The 19,931-nt window shown below is 42.6% G+C and overlaps 1 protein-coding gene across 1 annotated transcript; it reads left to right on the plus strand.

Annotated features, from left to right (window-relative positions):
* Window positions 1-5: 5 nt before the first annotated feature.
* prr12b (proline rich 12b) lies at window positions 6-19,844 on the plus strand. Its single transcript, XM_057345149.1, has 16 exons — window positions 6-965; window positions 6,590-6,744; window positions 7,249-7,410; window positions 7,548-12,037; window positions 12,115-12,333; window positions 13,309-13,383; window positions 13,832-14,609; window positions 14,692-15,188; window positions 15,281-15,397; window positions 15,641-15,774; window positions 15,907-16,427; window positions 16,674-16,793; window positions 17,655-17,752; window positions 18,290-18,421; window positions 18,553-18,648; window positions 18,731-19,844. The coding sequence occupies exons 1-16, from the start codon at window positions 883-885 to the stop codon at window positions 18,863-18,865; spliced, it is 7,812 nt and encodes a 2,603-aa protein (XP_057201132.1). The 5' UTR covers window positions 6-882; the 3' UTR covers window positions 18,866-19,844.
* The last annotated feature ends 87 nt before the right edge of the window (window positions 19,845-19,931 follow it).

Here is a 19,931-nt window from a genome sequence, read left to right on the forward strand (position 1 = left end):
GTGAGAGAGTGTGACAAGCGAGTCGGCAGAGCAGAGGGGGAGTGTTTGTGAGCGCGCGCTTGCGTGTATGAGCGAGCCTTTGAGTCCTTTCTTGAAAATGGCGTCGTCTTGACTAAATAACTGGAAATATTCGGTTTTTTTTATCGCGAGCGTTTTTAGCGTTTATGCAAAGATTTGAGGCGTTGCGTTAGACCGTTACGTGTTTTTTAAGGAACTTTACGAATTTTAAAAGCCAACAACCACTTTTGTTTCTGGCGAGGATGTTACACCCTATGTTTTTATGCGTTTTCGGGACGCAACAGCTGACTAAAACCAAGCGCTTCGTAGACTGCTATTTATAGATTCCTACTATCTCACCTTTTTGTGGCAATGCAGTACGTGAACAGAACGTGAAGAGGAAACGGTACAATCAGCACGTGTCGTATGTCTCATGGGTGTAATAGGGAAAGGCATCAGAATTCGACGTGCAGTGTGTCTACGAGCATAAGCCTCGTTGCTGTTTCTGCTACGAAGGACAATAGACATCGAGAGAGATATATATATAAGAGGGCAAAAGAGGGGAGGGGAGGAAGAAACCGGATTTTTTTGTGGTGGCGGTGGTTGGTGTAATACTTCACCCCCCTCCATATCTACCCCCGCCTCCCCTCTGTATCCTCCATCTCCCCCTCCTCCTTCTCCTCCCTCCTCCTTCTCCTCCCTCCATTCCTCTCCCCCTCTGTGCTGGTCCTATTCTTGAGGACTTGCTTGTGAAACGGGAGAGATAAACAGACATTGAGCGCAGAGGAAAGGACACGGGGAGAGATAGTGTGTTAGAATTTAGAAAATACCTCCCTCCCCTTTCCCCTGTCTATCTCTCCATCTTCATCCCTTGTCTCTTCTTTAATGGATAGAAATTATCCTGGCACAGGATTCGGTGATCTGGGCGCTGGAACGGGATGGAGTTACGAGAGATCGGCGAAGGCAAGGTAAGGCGCCCCTGCACGTATACTTCCATAGATGCATAAATATGCTTAGCTGGCTGTAACAATGCCCGTGCCGACGGACGCAACGCAGTGCATGTTTCCACTCTCGCTCCCTGTGCCGTGTTCATTCAAATACATTTATTATATTGTCGGCGGTTCCACGTATAGCCATCAGTTTTGTCATTTCGGAGGGAGGAGGGGGTGTCTTGAAAATGCAAGGAATGCGATTGAGAGTTAATGCGTGATACGGAAGGTAGACCAAGACTGAAAAAAGGGGGAGAGGGGCGAAAAGAGGGGGATGGGATGATGTTGCTTGCTAGCTAGCTTGCTAGCGTATTATCAAAAATGAAAAATCAAGCCTTGTACCTTAGAGCGCACCAAATCGAACGTTGCATGCTAGCGTTATATACATGCTAATTCGACGTAGTGAGTAATACATGACACAAAATGCACGTTGACAAAGCGTTATTCTGGAGGCAACCAATTACAAGCAATCCCATAAATTCAGGAATGAAATGGTTGCTAGCTACTGTATGCAGCTTGTCGTTGTGGCTAACGCTATTGGTCTGCAGAATGAAACGGGCTTTTTCCTGAACATTTTGCGTGGCGATACCTTTTGTGGCCCAAAGATTAAGAAAAGGAAAACCTTTATGCGAATGTTAGACGGCTAAATGCCTAGTTGTAGATCTTTACATCCATGTTTTAATCCGTTACAAATGTCACACCATTGGCTATATTTTAACGCTATGTGAACAACCACGACTGGCCACTAATCTCATGCCTAGCCTCATGCATATTTTTAAATTTTAAAATAAATACAAACTTTGCATATCATGCTTGTAAGTGTTAGGTAAAATACATTCTCTGATGGTTGCACAGTAGTATGTTAAACGTACTATAGTTTTAGTGGTCACCTGGCAACGTACCAAAATTGCGTGTAATGTCCCTTAGTGGAATTACAGCGTGACCGAGATGTGCAGGCTGTAAACATAAACGTAATACGCAGACCAAACGTATTTTCAACTATAAACACTTTACATACAGAAATATGCGTTTTAATGCTCATTTTATTGTATCAATAGAAAAGAGACTATACAAGAGGATTAGGAGGGGTAAACTAAATAATAAAATGACTAGTATTTTTTTGTTTTAAATCTGACTACCCGTTACAGCTCTGCAGCAAAATTAAGGCAAGCTCGAAAGTTAAAAATATCGGATAGGTTCGGTTAAAGCGTCTTTATAACGTAAGAATAGCGTAAAACTGTCTATTTTGACCGGGAAACGTGACTATGCTAATGGTGTGGTGTCGCTGTGTTCAAGCGCGTTCAACTGTGCCCGTGTGTTCCACTATTTTCGCGGCCTACTTACAGTTCAAAGGCGCCCGGCTACTTACATTATCAGTCGCTGTGACAACCAAATCAATTTTAGCAGCTTACAGCGTGCGCATACAATCATTCTTGGTGGCGTTAATGTCTCGCATTGCATGTAGGGAGTGAGCCGTTTACTTGGGTGCATACATGCAGCATACCTTAACCTTTTGTTGCTGGTGCACGAGTAAAAACGCAATGATTAATAATTTGGCATGATTCTGATTATAATGTAGGTGTATTCTGAACATGCCAAACAAAGCTATTCATTGGCTGTGCATACTTTATATTTTTCATTTAATTTATCATGCATCTCACCTTGTGGTAGTTTTTTATTCAGACAGGCACAATCACAACACCTGGAGTCATCATGCATCCCATAATGTGTTAAAAAGACTCGCCGTTTGTGCATTGTAACAAATGTTACATTTGGAGTGGGTCCTTTTTTACGTGACAGCATAACAATAGGGCTATTTTTTAGGGGCTATCATCTTTTGATGTTCGAATGTCCCTTGTGTACATTCGGGATAGTACGAATCGGGAATTCCATTCAAATTAAGCAGACCTTTAAGGTTATGAATAAGTATTTGTATTTCATTGTAAACCCTGAGGTTGATGTTTCAGGTAGCGAACCCATAATGTTCTGTCATGTGAACGTGTCCCGTCATTTCTCATAGCAGGTCTCTCCTGTGCCATCTTATCGGTCGCCAATAAGAATGGCTGTCTTGCTGTTGGATTCTTGTATTTTTGATTTGAGAACATCTCTGTAGTCTCATAGGCAGATTGATAGAATCCAGAATCTTAATGAGGAATTCAGGCTTATGATGATGGACAAGCTTCAGTGCTGCTGTGGAGCCCGAAAGCATTCTCTGGATTAGATGAAATGAAATGCCTTGTTTTGAATCTTGTCTATTTTAGTTAAAAATTGCTTTGGCTTTTGAATGAATATTAGATAGCAAGGGTACTGTTTTGGGATTTTGGAAGCAAACCCGTTATGCAGTGATGAAACGCAGAGTATTAAATTAGGATAAAATAAAACTAAATAAAAACAGGGTCTGTGTAGGACACTATGTTCAACATTATTCTATTCATGATTCTAATAATAAAATATTTTGTTTCATGTGCTCAAAATAATTGTAGTGAGAATAGATAAAATGACCACCCTAATGCCTGGTAGGCCATCTTGGATATGAAGCCATGAGGTACTACTCTTTGAAGGCAGGACCTTGTGTTCTTATGGCACTGCCACATGCTAACACCTCTGCACGGTTCTAATGGAGATTAATGATCATTACTCAGTTTCCCATCAGCCTGTAAACATTTTGCACCTGTTGGGAGGGACTATGGTGAATTGCTTCCTATATAATTAGGACCAGTCCTGTAAAGTGGATTTAATAGAGCTTCCTAAATTAACATTTCCTTTTGTGTGTTTCGCTTTCACATATTTTCTCTATTCAATTATTTTTTACTTTTTCGGTTTTCTCTGTTACTCATCTCTTACAATGGCGGAAGTGTAACAGATTGGATTGAGTGGCTTGAAGGTGTTAGCCAAACAAGGAACAAGAGTAAGAGAAGAAAGATTAATAATACAAGAATAACAAAAGGTAGGTTGTAGAGTATATATATATAAGAACCCTAATTCCCTTGTTCTGATGTTGGTTATCTGTGCCCAATTGTCTCTGAACTGCTTCTTTGGGATTAAGAACCAATTATGGTTTAATTCATATCAAACCTTACATCAATCTAACTAAATCTGATTACATGACAACCCTTTTTCTCACCTAAAAGTGAAACTCATGCTTTGGTTGTAGGGAGAAGTTATTGTTTCAATATGGATACCCACGTTTATGAGAATGTACTGACATTATGATGCATTATTTATTTAAGTGAAGCCATTCCTTCACAGGAGGAACATCTACCTGATCTTGTTGTCTGTTGTGCTTATGTTAAAATGGTGATTCACAGCCAGTTTATCAACCAAAAACTTTAATCAGATGCTATTTCTTTTTCTTTATTTATTGATGCTTCTCCCTTGCATGGCACCATGACTAATACGTTTTTGAAGCAGTGACTCAGCTTCTCTTTTCTCTTTGCTTGCCTTATTCTATGCAAGCTGATCACAAATTGTACATTAAACATATCTAGCAATGTATCAAAACATCATGAGGACATTTTTGTCATGGCACAGTGAGTTTCGTATCATGCCAGAGGTGCAGACAGTGAGGCGGTTGGCAGCAGAGAAGTGCGCTGTCACTCGTGCATTTAAATGTTTAGCCCAGTTCATTAGAGCCTTTTTTTCCAATTAATTACTTGTCCTCTGCCTTCAAAATTCGTGTGTTTTTGAAAGAAATGGGTGCACTCCGATGGAACCCTCTCTGGATGGACCCTTCCAGGATGGACAACAAATCTTGTCATACATATTTCACCCAAAAATGAAAATTCCTTCATCATTTACTCAGCCTTATGTCATTCCAAACCTGTGTGAATTTTGTTCTTCTGCAGAACACAAAAGAAGATATTTTTAAGAATGTGGTAACCAAACCACATCAGCCTTCCATTGATTTTTATTGTATGAACAAAAATTCCATTGTATGTGTTACAATGTCTTACACGTATATGAGGGTGAATAAATGATGACAGATTTTTTTATGTGTACTATCCCTTTAAGGTCTGTTGGCGGACATCTTATAACAGTGACCATATTGAACCCATGAGTCTGTTTGATGGCAAAAGACAATACACTCAATTTAGATGCAATTACACTAACAAGTGTATTGGTTATTCATTGAATGCTACACTAGTAGACATACATTTGAATTATGTCCTTATTTAATAGATTTCAAAATAGATTTTCTGATCTACTTCAATGCTTCTGTTGAATGACACCCACCCCCTCACCACGCGCTCACTCAGTATGTGGTGTCTGTGGCTTCCCACTCTGGTCTCGGAGCGAGAGGGATCTAGACTATCTGAGCTTTACGCACACTAAGAGCCTGTTGAGGATGCAGGGGAGGGGGGTAACCAAGGCAATTCAGTCAGTGGAGAGCTTTTATCAATGAGCGCTCTGTGTCTTACCTCAGCAACATCCTAACCGCCATTGTCAACTGAACTGGCCACTCTCTATGAAAGAGAACAACAGAGACTATCTGCGAAGACTGCAAAAGACAGTTGATTGGCTGGCAACAGCTGGTGTAGCCAATCAGAATGTTGAGTGACACTCAGTTTCATTGCACATCAAGGAGCATAGCAATATTAAAAATATATATAAATATTGATACGTACAAATTTAGAAAAACACTACATATTATTATCATTAGTATTTATTAGTCACCAGTTTTGCCAATTTTTATGTAGAGCGGGTAATATAGGTAGCTGTAGCACATTTTCTACCAATAATTTATTAATATTAATTAATATATACCGGGATGTGAGAATATAAATGGTTGAAGGTAGATCCTGGAAATGATTTGGAGGGAGGGAGGGAGGGAGGGAGGATGTGGAAGTGAGTAGGCTGATTAAAGAGCTAATCTTTGTGTGTAGCAGTGGTGTGAGAAGGATAATGCCAAGCTGGGTCAACTGAAGGGATTTAGTATACGTCTGGAGCCCAAAAGACCTCCTCACTGTCCTAGAAGGGTGGTGCATGAAAACCAATGTCACATTGCAGGTTTTATCGTCACCTTGTTTGAAGTGCAAGTGTACTTAAATGAGCATTTAAAAAGTTTGAGAAAAGATAAAGAAAATATTGTTTACATTAATTCATTAACCAAAGTGACCGTGCATTCAAGCTATATATTTCATTTATTAGTATGTGTGTTTTCTGACATTGAACCCATGATCATTGCATTGCTAATATAATGGTCTACCTCTTTCATGAGAAAAGCATTAAAATATTTGATAATGTCTGATCCATTTAATAGTAAATAAATTGAGTTGTTAAGAGGTTTTGTGTGTATGTGTGCTTTATTGTTTTGAAGCAATTAATGGTTCGTTTTGTTAATGATTGTTAATATATATTGTGCAAAGAAAATGATTCAACCATAGAAATTTGTATTCATTTTTGTTTTCTTTTTTTTAATTTCAAACAGAAAGAATCTTCCCAAACACCATATTACAGTTTTAGTCTTTGAACACTGATTGGTGCACTAAACTAATTTTTTATTAATAGTTTAATTAATTATCTATCTCTATTATTTTTTTGCAAACAATAATTATTATTCTGCACGTGGCTGTATCATTTCCTCTCTCGATCTTGTTTTTTAGTTTGGTTTATGGGAGCTCCAGATCCTCCCATCCAGACTCAGAACTCCTCCACCGGCAACCTTACGCCACACCGCACCCCCTGCAGGGATATGCAACAAATCATCATCCTGGAAGTTCTGGACAGGGTGGGGCATGGGGTGCAGGAAGGAGCTTAGGTAAGGTCTATAAAATTTGTTTGTCAAATTGCAGAGTCCTTGAGTGTGTATTATGGTGACATTGAAATGAAATATATACCGAGATGTTTTTAGAAATTATTTATCAGTTATATGACCTTTCAGTTTTCAGATCAGATTCAATTCAATTTAACTTTTATTGTCAGGATAGCCTCTCATGACATACTCTGTCTCACATACAGTATATACACCACAATCAACCTCAAAACCACACAAATACATAAAACATGCATAGATTCCCAATTACATAGATCTACAATACATTATTGTGACAGTCCTTTGACCTTTCTTAGCCCTTGAGGCCTACTTTGACCCCCAGCTCTGATTTAATAATTTAACAGCAACTGGTTTGATATATATGCATATGCAATTCTTCTATTAGAGGTCAAAAACTAAAATTTCTCATATCCCTATTACCTGTATACTGTAGAAAAGAACCTGTAAACAGGTTGTACATTTTGTCATAACAATTATCATCTCTTTTAGGGCTCTCAGGCTTGTTTGATACTGGGCTACATCATGCCAGTCCCTCAGGACCAGATGCTTCAGTTATGAATTTGATCTCTGCTTTGGAGTCCCGAGGTGCTCAGCCACCTCCCTCTGCCTCCTCCCTTCTCTCCCAGTTTCGCACCCCCTCATGGCAAACTGGTAATTATTGTGGGTTATTAAATATAGAATGATCTTATGTTGAACACTGAAATATATCATAAAAATAAGGACAATGAATTGTGAGAACCATATTATTAACTGCTGAATTATTTTTATCTTTTGCGTTTTTCTTGTAGCAATGCATACTCCAGCCCCTGCAGAGCTATTCATTTCTGGTGCATTACCTGGCTCTGGCTCATTTCCCTCTTCCTCTGCTCTGTCGGCATATCAGCACCCTGCATCCTTCTCGGGGCGCTCCTTCCCTGGAGTGACCCCATCGTTATCTCTGCAGGACACACCTACCTTCAGTCCTACTTCTAATGGTCTCCTGTCACCCCATGATCCGTTGCTACACATCAAGACCCCTTCACAGTCAAGTCTTGGCTTTGACCGTCTTTTGTCCTCACAGAGTGGGGCTGCTTCTTATAGAGGGTCACAAGAGCCTAGTGGTCCCCCACCACAGGCACCTGCATCCTCTTCGACACGCCATTTACCACCCCCTCAGTTTAACTTGCTTTCCTCACAGCTTCAAGATCAATCCTCCCAGCTCTATAATTCCTCTGTATTTTCTTCCGCACCCCCACAACCTCCACAGTCCCAGGAAAGAGCAATTCCCAGGCAAGACAGTGTAATCAAGCATTACCAGCGACCTTCTGCACAATCTCAACTTTCTTCTTCCACACCTCATCCGCTACAGCATTACCTTAGTTGCAGTGCATCAGGATACCAGCAGATAGCCCATCATCGGCATGCAGGAGTAAACTGTAGCCCACTGGGTGAGCAGAGTCCATCGGCTGACCCCAAACCCTCTCCCAGATCAGAACAAATTTACCGACCTATCATCCAGCCCCCGTACACCTCGTCCTCAGTGTCCTCAGCTGTTTCAGGTGGTGGTATTGGGAAAACCGGAAAGAGTTCCAGCTCAAGTAGCGGCTATTCTTCCTCCAGCTCTTCCTCATCAAGAACCCCTCACACTCCACCTTCAGCTTCTTCTACATCCTCTTCCTCGTCCTCAGCTTCTAATGCTAATGTCTCATCCAGTACCTCCTCAGCACCCTCAAGGCAGCAGCCACCGCCTCAGTCAGCACCTCCACCCCCGCCACCTCCACCACCCGCAGTGTCATCCTCTGCTACACAGCAGCAGCCACCCAAACCTTGCTTATCTGCATATGGTTCTCCTGTTCCTCCTGTTAAACCAACAGCTGGACTTTCTGGTCAAACTCCACCACAACAACAGTCCTATTCACCAAGCCAACCACCCCCTTCTCACCTGCCCCAGCCATATGGAGGATTCAGTTCTCCACAGGCCCAGGATCTTGGTTCCAGCCTTGGGGGATCTGGAAAAGCGTATGGCAGTCTTGGAGCAACAGGGCGTTCATTTTCAGCAGAGGTTGTCTATGGCTCTGATTCAGGATATGGCTCTTTGCCACCATCTCTTGGAGGGGCAGGAAGTCCTTCACTAGGCTATGGTGGGACAGGACATTCACCCGCACTAATGGTTTCTGTAGGTGGTACCGGTACAACAAGCAGTACCACTGGTTCAGGGACGGGTAGTTCTGGGAGTGTGGGTGGTGGTTCAGGGGGTGGTGGTGGTGGAGGTAGTAGTAGTGTACCAAGTGGTGGTGGAGCATCATACCACCTCCCAGATTCCAGCCCTTCGCCCTCAAGTAATTCTGGAATAATCCGCCCAGGACTGCACTCCCCTGCCCCGACTCGTCCTGCACAATCACCTGGAGGAAATGGTGGGAACAAGTACCTATCCTCAGTTCTCTCCCCAGCATTCCTGGCTTCTCCACAAGGATACTCAGACACGAGGGTACCACCCCAACAGCAATCACAGTCTTATCATACAACACCACCAAAACCCAAGTCTGATTCTGATATGCTTGGGGTAGAACGACCTCAAGAGGAAGATGAAGAAGATGAAGATGATTTTTTGATCCAGCACTTACTGCACTCACAGAGTCCAGCCCCGAACCCCTCGCAGCACCATTCTCAACAATCTCAGCAGGTAACTGCACAACAACAGCAGTCTCAGTCCATTCCTCAGAGTAGAGATGGAGGAAAGGGTCTATCCGCCTATGAACTGAAGGCATCTGAAGAACGATACCATCTGCAGAGTGTAATTCGAACCAATAATACCACTAACAACGTGGCTTCAGTTGCTGCCGCCTCTTGTGGTCCAGGCACAGGTTTGGAAAACCAGTTAGAGATGTCTCTGAAAAAACAGCAACAGACTAAGACTGACAGAGTGCACTCTGGAGCTGGTGCAAGTGGTGGTCGAAGTGCAGTTGAGTCACTGTCACACACTCACTCACACAGTCAACACCCAAACCAACATGACTCCCTTAGTTCAGTTGTCCATTATGGTAGAGGAGATCATTACACTCATCAGACACATCAACATCACCCTTCACACCCATCACACTCACAACATCCTCAACATTCCCAGCACCCTCATCCCCATCCAATGTCTCACTCGCATATGGATCTTAAGAAAGCTCAGGATCCTTCAGAATTAGCCTACATGCGAAAGACACCAGACTTGCAGCAGAGACAGACCCAGTCCTCTCTTGGTTTAATGGATTCTCCACCTGACCAGTCTCAGCAAACCTCTCAAGCTCACCTTCTCCAATCTGTCCTTTCTCATACCACTCGAAACAAAATGGACAACCAACAGGCTTCTTCACAGCAACAACAACAACACTCAATGAGTCAACAGGCAATGATTGGAGCAACTGGAGGATTAGGTGCGGGCGGCTCTGGGGCAGTAGACACTCAGCCACAGACCTCTCAGCTTCAACTCCAGCTCCAGTCCCAAACTATGGATGCCCACTATGGACGAGAGTCTCAGCGAAACCAAAACCAGACAAGTCAGAATTCGGTTTCACCTCTAGACATGCTAGAGAGAACTCTCTCCAGGACAAATAGTCGAGAAGGGGCGGCGTCTTCTGAGAGAGTTGGTGGTGGAGATGGGAGCACTAATGATCATCACAGACAACAACAACATAGGATGTCCTCACACCATCAGCCTCACCACCCTCAACAATCAGCACCAGAGCTTCATGACTTCTTGTCTGAGCCTGATATGAGCATGTCAACCCCCTCTCATTTGCACCATATGAGCTCACACCATCCACCCCCTCATGCCCACCATCAGCCTCACCACCAACATCCTCACCAGCACTCCCACCACATGCAACCATCTTCTGGACCTTCACAGTCCCAGACCCAGCCTAGGGAACAAGAACCACAGCTGGATCAACTTAAAGATCATCAATTTGACACAAGCAGTCCTGTGGGCAAAACGGCTCAGAACCAAGGGCAGAGCCAAGAGCAGCAACAGCGGTTTGTGCCACTGACCTCCATTTGTTTCCCAGATTCTCTACTCCAAGATGAAGATCGATCCTTTTTCCCAGGAATGGAGGATATGTTTTGTTCTGAAGATTATAAGACGAGCTGCGCTGGAGGAGGTGGAAGTTCAGCTCAAGGAGGTCAGGAAGGTGTGTCAGAGCAACGTGGATCTGTACAAGATGGAATGGATGCAGTTAAAACTACAGGTGGTGGAGGAGGTTCTTATGATATTATGGGTCACCATGGTGATCAGGGTTATGGGCAGTATTGTCACAATTTGTCTGAATCTGGCAATGGTACTATGCACTTAGATCTGGACCCCTTGAAATCCCACGAGCTCCCTTCCACTGTAAACACAGAACAGCTGGGCTTAATCCAGTCTCAGGGTCCAGGTCTTGGAATGGCCAGCACGGGACATGGCGTGGATGGAACTGGGAACAAAATGATGGGATCTGTGGGGGCAAGTGGTGGTCCTGGAGCAGGCGGACTCACCTCACCCATATTTTGCTCCTCTAGACCTAAAAAGCTCTTGAAGACGAGCTCATTTCACCTCCTTAAACAGCGTAAAGATCCTAATGCCCAGTCACAGGCTAAGAAGAATTATGCCCAGGAGTACGAGTTTGAGGATGATGAGGATAAAGCAGATGTTCCAGCCGACATCCGCCTAAACAGCAGACGTCTCCCCGACCTGCTTCCTGATCTTGTGTCCAGCTGCAGAAAGTCTGGAGGTGGTTCAGGAGTTGGAGGTTTGAGCCCATTAATGGGCGATTTAGATTTCTGCCACCCATCAGGGTACCAATCCCTTGGACCTCCACCACAGCTTCTCCCTCACGATGGCCCAAAGAAAAGAGGGAGGAAACCCACCAAACCTAAACGTGAGGGTCCACCAAGACCCAGGGGTAGACCCCGAATTCGGCCTCTGCCTGAGCCTCCATATTGCAGGAACGTGATGGTACCTGCAGGAGAGAGTAAGAGGGGCCGTGGTCGAGGAAGAGGGCGTGGAAGAAAAGATGATCCTATGCTTGAGATGCACAGAGACATGAACAAGGGGCAGAACTATCAACAAGCATCGCATCTCCAGCATCAACCACAGATGCAACAGCATATGCACCACCATCTACAACAGCAGCAGCACCAACCACAGCCACAACACATGCAGCACCAACAACAGCACCTACACGTTCAACAACTGCAACAGCAACACCATCAACAGCAACATCAACAACTCACACAACATCAGCCTCAATATCAAGAGCCGATCAAACCAATTAAGGTAAACGAAGACTTGAGTGACGTGTGTTTAATTCATGTAATGCATTTTATGTAAATACATAATTATTTTTCTCCTAGATCAAGCTTCCTATTCCTTCCATGCCCTCGTCTGACTCCCTCCTGAGGACAGACTCCCTGTCTAGTACAGATCCAGTTTTGTCTGATGGTTCGGTAGGATCTGCACCATCTATTGGTTTGAGCCCAGGGCCCACTACCAGTGCGGATATGAACAGAATTGACATAAATCGAAATGACATGAACTGTGGTCAGGAAAAGATGAAGCAAAAATCCCAAGAGGTGAGTCTAAGATACCTTCTCAGTTTGCAGATGTTGAAATCAAAAAGAAAATGTTTAAATGAAACCAGATGTTCATATATAATAATGTAGTGCTTTGCTCAATCTAGAGCAAATGGCAATTATGGTTTTGCATTTTAAAAAGCACAAAAAATAGGATTGCTATTTCATAACCTTTTGAAATGTATTATAAATACAACTTCTTACATTTGAAACTGATTAAAGCTTTCAAAAATCACAAAAGAAACATGGGATTATTAATTTAAGTGTTGTAATAAAACATGGCCAACTATTCACTAGTTCATGTTTGGTGTGGTACTGATGTCCTCAAATGACCTACAGATTTATTGTGCAGTTTATTGGAGGTAATTTGTTTTATGGGGGTCAATTTTACAAGAAACAGATTGCTTAAAATGTACTTTTTAATTTTGCATTAAACAAATTTAGAGAGGTTGATAGTAAACCTGTGCAGTAATTTTAGACCGTAGTATTCAACATGAGATATTTTATGTGCAGAATAGCATAAGAAATCAATTAGGATTTATGCAAATGAAAAAGGAAAGTCGCGCAGTGAGCTGTGACCATTCTCACTATGATAAGATGAACCATATCCTACTACTTAGGATCTTAGCAAATACAAAAAAAATTTGATTATTAAAAGCAAAGATTTCATAACCTGTACATTTTCAAACATGCAGATGTTATGTAAATGTGAGTGGTAAATGCCTCTTCATAAAATCACATTTTTGGCAGACTAAATCCATATTCCAAAGCCCAAAGATATATAACTCGCCAATATTTTGCCACCTTACTGAAATGATGCCCTCCTGCATATGTTTAAATTGCACTTATGAAATGTCCTCTGTTGCCTCAGCAACAGGTAACCTCTGGAAAGCAGGGCAAGAAGAGTCAGTCTAGGGTGTTATGTGTGTGTATGTGTGAATACCTATGTACAATGTGTATTTTTGAATTTTCCAGATGTCTTGGGAGGGAGAAATGGATGAACAAATGACCCCAGAGGCATGGGCCACCATGCAGAAACTCTCCAGCCCAGTAAGACATAAGATATTAATTCCATTTTCAATATATAATTCTGTTAGAAGACAATAAGTCACCTTATATTTACACAAAAGGCTTGATCTTAAAATATAATGAATTTGGATTCACTTCTCATTGTTCTCAGTGTATGTATGCACTTTGCCACTGGGGGGAGTAGGACACATAGACTTAAAATGATTGGCAGGCCACCATGATGACTGTGTTCTTTAAAAATGCAGTAAAAGAAGGCAGAGAGCTGTTGCTAGGGTGGCTGTTGCTAAGGTTACAGATTCATATAACTGTTATTTACCATCCTGCTGTTCAGTAAGGTGTATTACTTCCCCTAATGTAAGAGAGTGGGGCTATAATAATGATATAACATAAACACATATAATAGTAAAACGTATTGTTTGTCTCTTCCTTTGCATTTACCATCTTCCTCCCTCCCATTTCTTCCTCTCAGACGGAGGAGAAGCCTTCAGAGCTAAAGTCTGGTTTCATAAGTTCCTTTTTGGATTTCTTGAAAACTGGAAAGAAGCAGTCAGGCCCCGAAGCTCCATCCGGGCCGAACCCTGTGGACGGATGCACCTCGACAGATACCTCCTCAGTCAAGGGAGGCCTTCACCCATTATCTCCCCAACCTCCTCCTCCACCGCCCCCACCTCCACCCTTCGGGGAGAACGAAGGTGAAGGAAGCCTGGGTCTCAGTAACTGTCCGTCCCCCTGCAAACGACTCGATGAGGAGCTGAAGAGGAACCTGGAGACCCTGCCGTCTTTCTCCTCAGATGAGGAAGACTCCGTCAGTAAAAACCAGGACCTACAGAAGAGCATATCATCAGCCATTTCTGCCCTCTATGACACGCCCCATAGTCTTGCTGCGGTTCCACCTCCGCCCACACCGTCACCACCCACTCCACGGGAAGACACTCTTAACACGCCCCTGCCGCCCCCTCAACCCGAATCTGTCTGTGAACCTGAGACGGATGCACGCGGGTCACAGGAGCTGGATTTACACTCACGACCTGGCTCGCGCGAAGAGACGCATGTTCCTGGTGAAGATGAGGACGATCAGGAGGTGCGTAGAAAAATGCAGCAGAAGGAAGAGCCAGAGACGAAACGTGCTCAGGAAGACAATGAGTCGGAGGAGGAGAGGTCCAGAGAAAAAGAGAAATCAGATCAGATAGAGGAGAAAATGAAGATAGAGTCTGAGTATGAAATGCTGGATGCTCCCAAGGTTGATGGTGAGTGTATTAACTCGCATATTAAAATCACTGCAACATTAATGCTTCCATAATGTAATATTTTTTCATTTCCCACTTTTAGAATCCCCATCCGAACCTGCTCCTGCACCTCCTTCTCCTCCATCCCTTTCTCCATCTCCCCCAACCTCCTCCTCACCGTCCCCTCTGCCTCCTCCTCCTCTTTCCCTCCCCTCGCCTCTTCCATCTCAAGAAGACGAGGAGAGTCTACAGCAGCAGCAACAACAGCCACTGCTTCACAATTCCCTCCCCCTTAGTCCCTCTCCACCCACTCTCCCGTCTCCCTCCCCGCCTCCGCCCACACTGCCCCCCTCCACCACACCCCCACCGTCATCCTCTCCTCCTCCCTCGGAAGAGCTGCCCCAGCCCTCCCCAGCCTCTCCCCCCACCCCCGAAGATGCTCCCACCCCCCAGATCACTTCATTGCACCTAGCGAAGAAGCAGTCCAACGCGGCCATCGTGGGAGAGAGTGAGGATGAAGATAGTGAGAGTGGAGGGGAGGGGATTTTCAGAGAGAGAGATGAATTTGTGGTGCGCACCGAAGATATCGGTACACTTAAGGTAACCAGTGTCTTTCACTTGTGTTTCATATTTTTTTAGAAATCGTGTATAGTTTGGGAGACGCTTACGCTTTATTTCTCGTGTCTTCTCAGCTGGCTCTGCAGACAGGGCGAGAACCTCCGCCAATCTGGAGGGTCCAGAAAGCTCTGTTGCAAAAATTTGCTCCTGAAATCAAAGACGGACAACGACAGTTTTGTGCTACCAGTAATGTGAGTGTGTTTTTACAGTATGTTATAAGCAAGCCCACACAAAATCTGTTTCCCACAAAAAGTTTTTCATATCTTATTTCAATATGCCCAATGATTTTACTTCCATTAAACACATTTGACAATATCTAAATTCATTTCAAAGATTTCCGTAAAATCAAACTAGGAAATGCGACAGCCATGACCATGGACCACATTCAAATTGAATACACCACCATAAACTCAATCTCTGTTATTCTCCTGCAGTATCTGGGCTACTTCGGAGACGCAAAGATGCGCTACCAGCGCTTGTATGTTAAATTCTTGGAGAACGTGAATAAAAAAGATTACGTCAGAGTGTGCTCACGGAAACCCTGGCATCGACCCAGCCTCACGCTGAGGTAATTTCACCCGAAATGACCTTCTGCTGTGTTCCTGTGATATATCACGGTTCATAGAGAAGTTATCATCATTAATCAGCGCGTTATCACTGTGTACAGGAATGCTGAGATGAATGTATTTCTTCCCATCAGGCGCCAGTCTCTTCCAAAGCCACAACCTGTACGCAGCCTGACCCCACCCCGCGTGGAGCGAGAAGACAGAGAGAGGCAACGAGAGAAAGAACAACGGGAGAAGGAGAGAGAGAGGGAGCAGATGGAGAAATCTAGGAGAGAAAGGGAAAGAGAAATCGAAAAGCAAAAAGAAAGGGAGAAAGAGAAACAAAGAGATAGGGAAAGGGAAAAGGAGAAACAAAAGGAGAAGGAGAGGGAAAGAGAGAGACAAAAAGAGAAAGAGAAGGAAAAGCAACGGGAGAAGGAGAAGAAGCTTCAGGAGAGACAGGTTCAGGAGAAGTCAGAGAAGAGAGCTGCAGTCGTGGCGCGTGGGAGAGTCAAAGAGGAGAAGAGAGTTGGAGAGAAGAGGACTGATAGGACCAGAAGCAAACCTGTGAAAGTGAAGGCAGAACCTCCACCCAAAAAGAGGAAGAAGTGGCTTAAAGATGTGCCCTCCTCCTCTGATTCAGACTCATCTCCTGACCCGCCCAGTGAGGATGAAGGTGTGCTTGACTCTGTTGTACATTTATTGTGTGTCCATTTGCAGAAATATATTTTAATATAATTTATCACATAGCAACTGCAGAATCTGTCAAACAGTGACAATAATATTAGGTATACAACATTGTATATAAACAGATGTCTGTGTTTTGGGAAAAGCATTAAAACTGATTGAATATTCTGTCAAGCTGTCCAGGTACCAAAATAATTGTCAGAATCATTAAAGCTATACAATCTGTCATTCACAGTGTCCATTCGCAGTGGGATGAATAGTCGGGCCATGAGAGAAATGTTTCGTAGTTATGTAGAGATGCTGGTCAGCACTGCTCTGGACCCTGACATGATCCAAGCTCTGGAGGACACCAATGGTGAGAGGACATCATTTGGTTATGGATTAACATTTATTCATGAGGTGAACAACAAAAGCCATCATAAGTAGTCAGAATAAGAAACAAAAATAATTAAGTGGTAAGATTATTGAGTCAGGTGTTGGCAAAAATGATTCAGCTGTAGCCAATTCTTGAAGATGGCTAAAGATTTAGATGCTGTGGTTGAGATAGACAGATCATTCCACAGCGGGGAACAGTCAAGAAAATGGTTATGGAAAAAGTCAACAAAGTGACAATTGGGGTAAAGTGATTTAAAGGAATGAAGGATTGAAAGAGTAATTCAAAAGAAGTTAAGTGGGGGAGCTTGAGAGAAAGATTAGAATAATGGATCACTACAGTGAGTTATAAAGGATTTAAAATGAGTTTTATTACATATACACTACCGGTCAAAAGTTTGGGATCACTCGTCAAAAATGTTTCTCATGCGCTTAAAAATCTTTTAATCTGGAGGTGTATGTTTCATGTTTGAAATGACTTGTGTGGACATAATATAATTGTGCCAACATATTAATTTCTTTCTACAAAACTACATTTTTATTTTAAAAAAAAAGCATTACTTGGACAAAATAATGAATAAACAGCAGCCAATAAGAGTTTGAACGCTTTTAGTCACAACATAATTCCCACAGTTACAACTGTATTATTCCATGGTTTTGATGAGTTTACTATTCTAAAATGTGAAAAAATATAAAGAATGAGTGATTGATCCCAAACTTTAATTCTTAGGTAACACAGAAACTAATGTAGTCACTTTGGAGCATCTCCCTAATGTAAGTGCAATTATTTACATATTTTAACATTTTATTAAATGAAAAATCACCCCTCCCCTTTTACTTTTAGACGAGCTTTATCTCCCACCCATGAGGAAGATTGACAGTATTCTCAATGAACAGAAGCGAAGACTGCTCCGCAGGGTCAACATGAGTGTCCAGCATCAGGTGACTGCCTATGACTGCAATTATTTGCATGCTTAGTTAGATTGAATCATTCCCAATAAATGAAATCCAACCACAATGTTTATACATAGCCTAAATTCTGCAATTCACTGAAAATATCTATTTACATTCCACCCAAAAGTGAAGAGCGGCATTTAGTGTCAGCGTCGCCATAGCAACAAGAAGTTGTGAGCACGCTTGTGAGAAAAGGTGACCGAGTATGGCTCCGCAATCTGTAATAGGCATGGGTGACATATTTAAAAATATGTCACAACAGCTTTGTTCTTATGTTACTGCATTTTAAAATAAAAGAACAGACCTCCCCAAATTTAGTTCACTTCCAAAAAACAGACATTTCTTAATGGATTACATAATATCTGTTTTAGACAAAGAAAGTTAATTTTGCTCAAGCTCGGATCATTTTTTCTCACTAGATGGTTTTCATGCTGATTTTGCTTGAGGTTGGATTATTAACTAATTATTCCTGTACATGTATCTATGGCTCTCTCATTTTCTCCCCTCATCTTCTGTCTCATGCAGGAGGCCCTCCACATGTTCCCTCAGATGACAGCAGACCCGCTGGACTCTGGAGTAGTGAAGGTGCACCTGGGCGGTGAGAGTTACAACCGCAAAACCCTCAACCGAGTCAAAAAGAGCCTTCCAAAACAACAGGCATGTTCTACATAGTCAATCTTTCATGATTAACTGTTTAACTGTAAAGCGATCCGTTAGGATGGATATGTTACAGCGAGACTTGCCATACTCTCTTTGCGTGTAACACCTCATTTGTTTCTTACCGTCAGGACCTGAAGCTGTCGAGAGAAAACCTTCGAATATACAGCCTCTATCACTCTCTCCATCACTACAAATATCATACCTTTCTGCACTGTAAAAAGGAGGTATGGGGAAACAACAGAGATCATTCATTTCTCAACGCAGTGTAGTAGCTCATGTTTTATGAAACTCTTTTGTCTTCCTCAGACGGACAGTATCGAGCAGGCAGCAGAAGACCCAGGTCAGGAGGAGGTGGTTCAGCAGTGCATGGCTAACCAAGGCTGGCTAGAGACTCTATTCAACTCCTTCCTCGAACTGCTGACGCTCAGCACCAAGGCTTAAGACTCAGCGGTCAAAGCTCCAAGTGCGTGTCCCATTTGGAGAGAGGAGGACTCTAAACAAAACCAGTGCAGAGCTCCGGGTTGCGGAAAAATGAGATTTTCCTTTGCAGAATGTTTAAGAGCCAGTGGCGGATGAAGATGTTGCGTTTTAACATAACAAATGTTTTTGTAAAGCTTTTCATTTCTCTCTCGTTCATTATGCGATTGCTCCCCGCTATGGGAACCACGGGGGGATGACACGAAAACAAAAGTGAGAATGTGTGAAGACTTTTGTCTGCACAGAGACAAGTAAAGATAGTGCCAAAGGGAACAGGGTTGAAATCTCACAGGTCAGTGTTTTGACGGAAGTGAGTTTTGAATGCTATGTTCCATGCACACTCTTATATATAAATATGTATTATGAACAATTATGATTTGTATTATTTATACATGGACATTTATACATGGTTATCTCCCAAAGCTGGGGCAGTTTGCTTTTATTATTTTGAATAATAATGCTCATGTTTTATGAGGGTGTATATGAAATGGGCCACCCACGGTCTCCGATTCTTCCTGTTCCTAATACTGAAGGACCAGCGGACAGGATATGTACACAACAATGGGGTCAGCAGTGTGTAGTTCCTTTTCGTCAAAAAAAAATAGAGCAAATGAAAATGTATTTAAACTAAAATAATGTGTTCTTTCTGTTGTTCTTTAAAAGAAAATGCGGAAAAGGAGGCGTGTTCGTTCGTTTTCTCAAAGAAAACATGGTGGAGAGGGATGTAATAGTTTTTCAAGTGTAAAACGTCTGTGTTTACTGTTTGTTTTTTTATCTGTTGGTTGTTTACTATGATAATTATTGTTATTATTATTATTTTGGAGGTTTGCTTATTTCTCTCTTCTGTAAATATTGTACAGTTGCTGCAGTCTCTACCTGTCCCTCATCTGTACATGAATCCTCCTGTATTTGACAAGCGCAAATAAAAGAAAAGAAAATGGAATTTATGAAAATGACGCATTTTCACATGAAACTGCCGTGGTTCTTTTTGTTCTTCTTCTACGTGGGGAGGAACAGATTTATAATAAAA

The sequence above is a fragment of the Triplophysa rosa genome, linkage group LG11, assembly GCF_024868665.1.
Source record: "Triplophysa rosa linkage group LG11, Trosa_1v2, whole genome shotgun sequence".
Taxonomy (NCBI): Eukaryota; Metazoa; Chordata; class Actinopteri; order Cypriniformes; family Nemacheilidae; genus Triplophysa; species Triplophysa rosa.

Bases quoted from the DNA above. Each gene is read 5' to 3' on its own strand.
- prr12b (XM_057345149.1), top strand. From the start codon at position 883: ATGGATAGAAATTATCCTGGCACAGGATTCGGTGATCTGGGCGCTGGA. The intron at 12,334-13,308 runs GTGAGTCTAAGA...TGAATTTTCCAG, and splicing joins TGAAGCAAAAATCCCAAGAG to ATGTCTTGGGAGGGAGAAAT. The intron at 13,384-13,831 runs GTAAGACATAAG...TCTTCCTCTCAG, and splicing joins TGCAGAAACTCTCCAGCCCA to ACGGAGGAGAAGCCTTCAGA.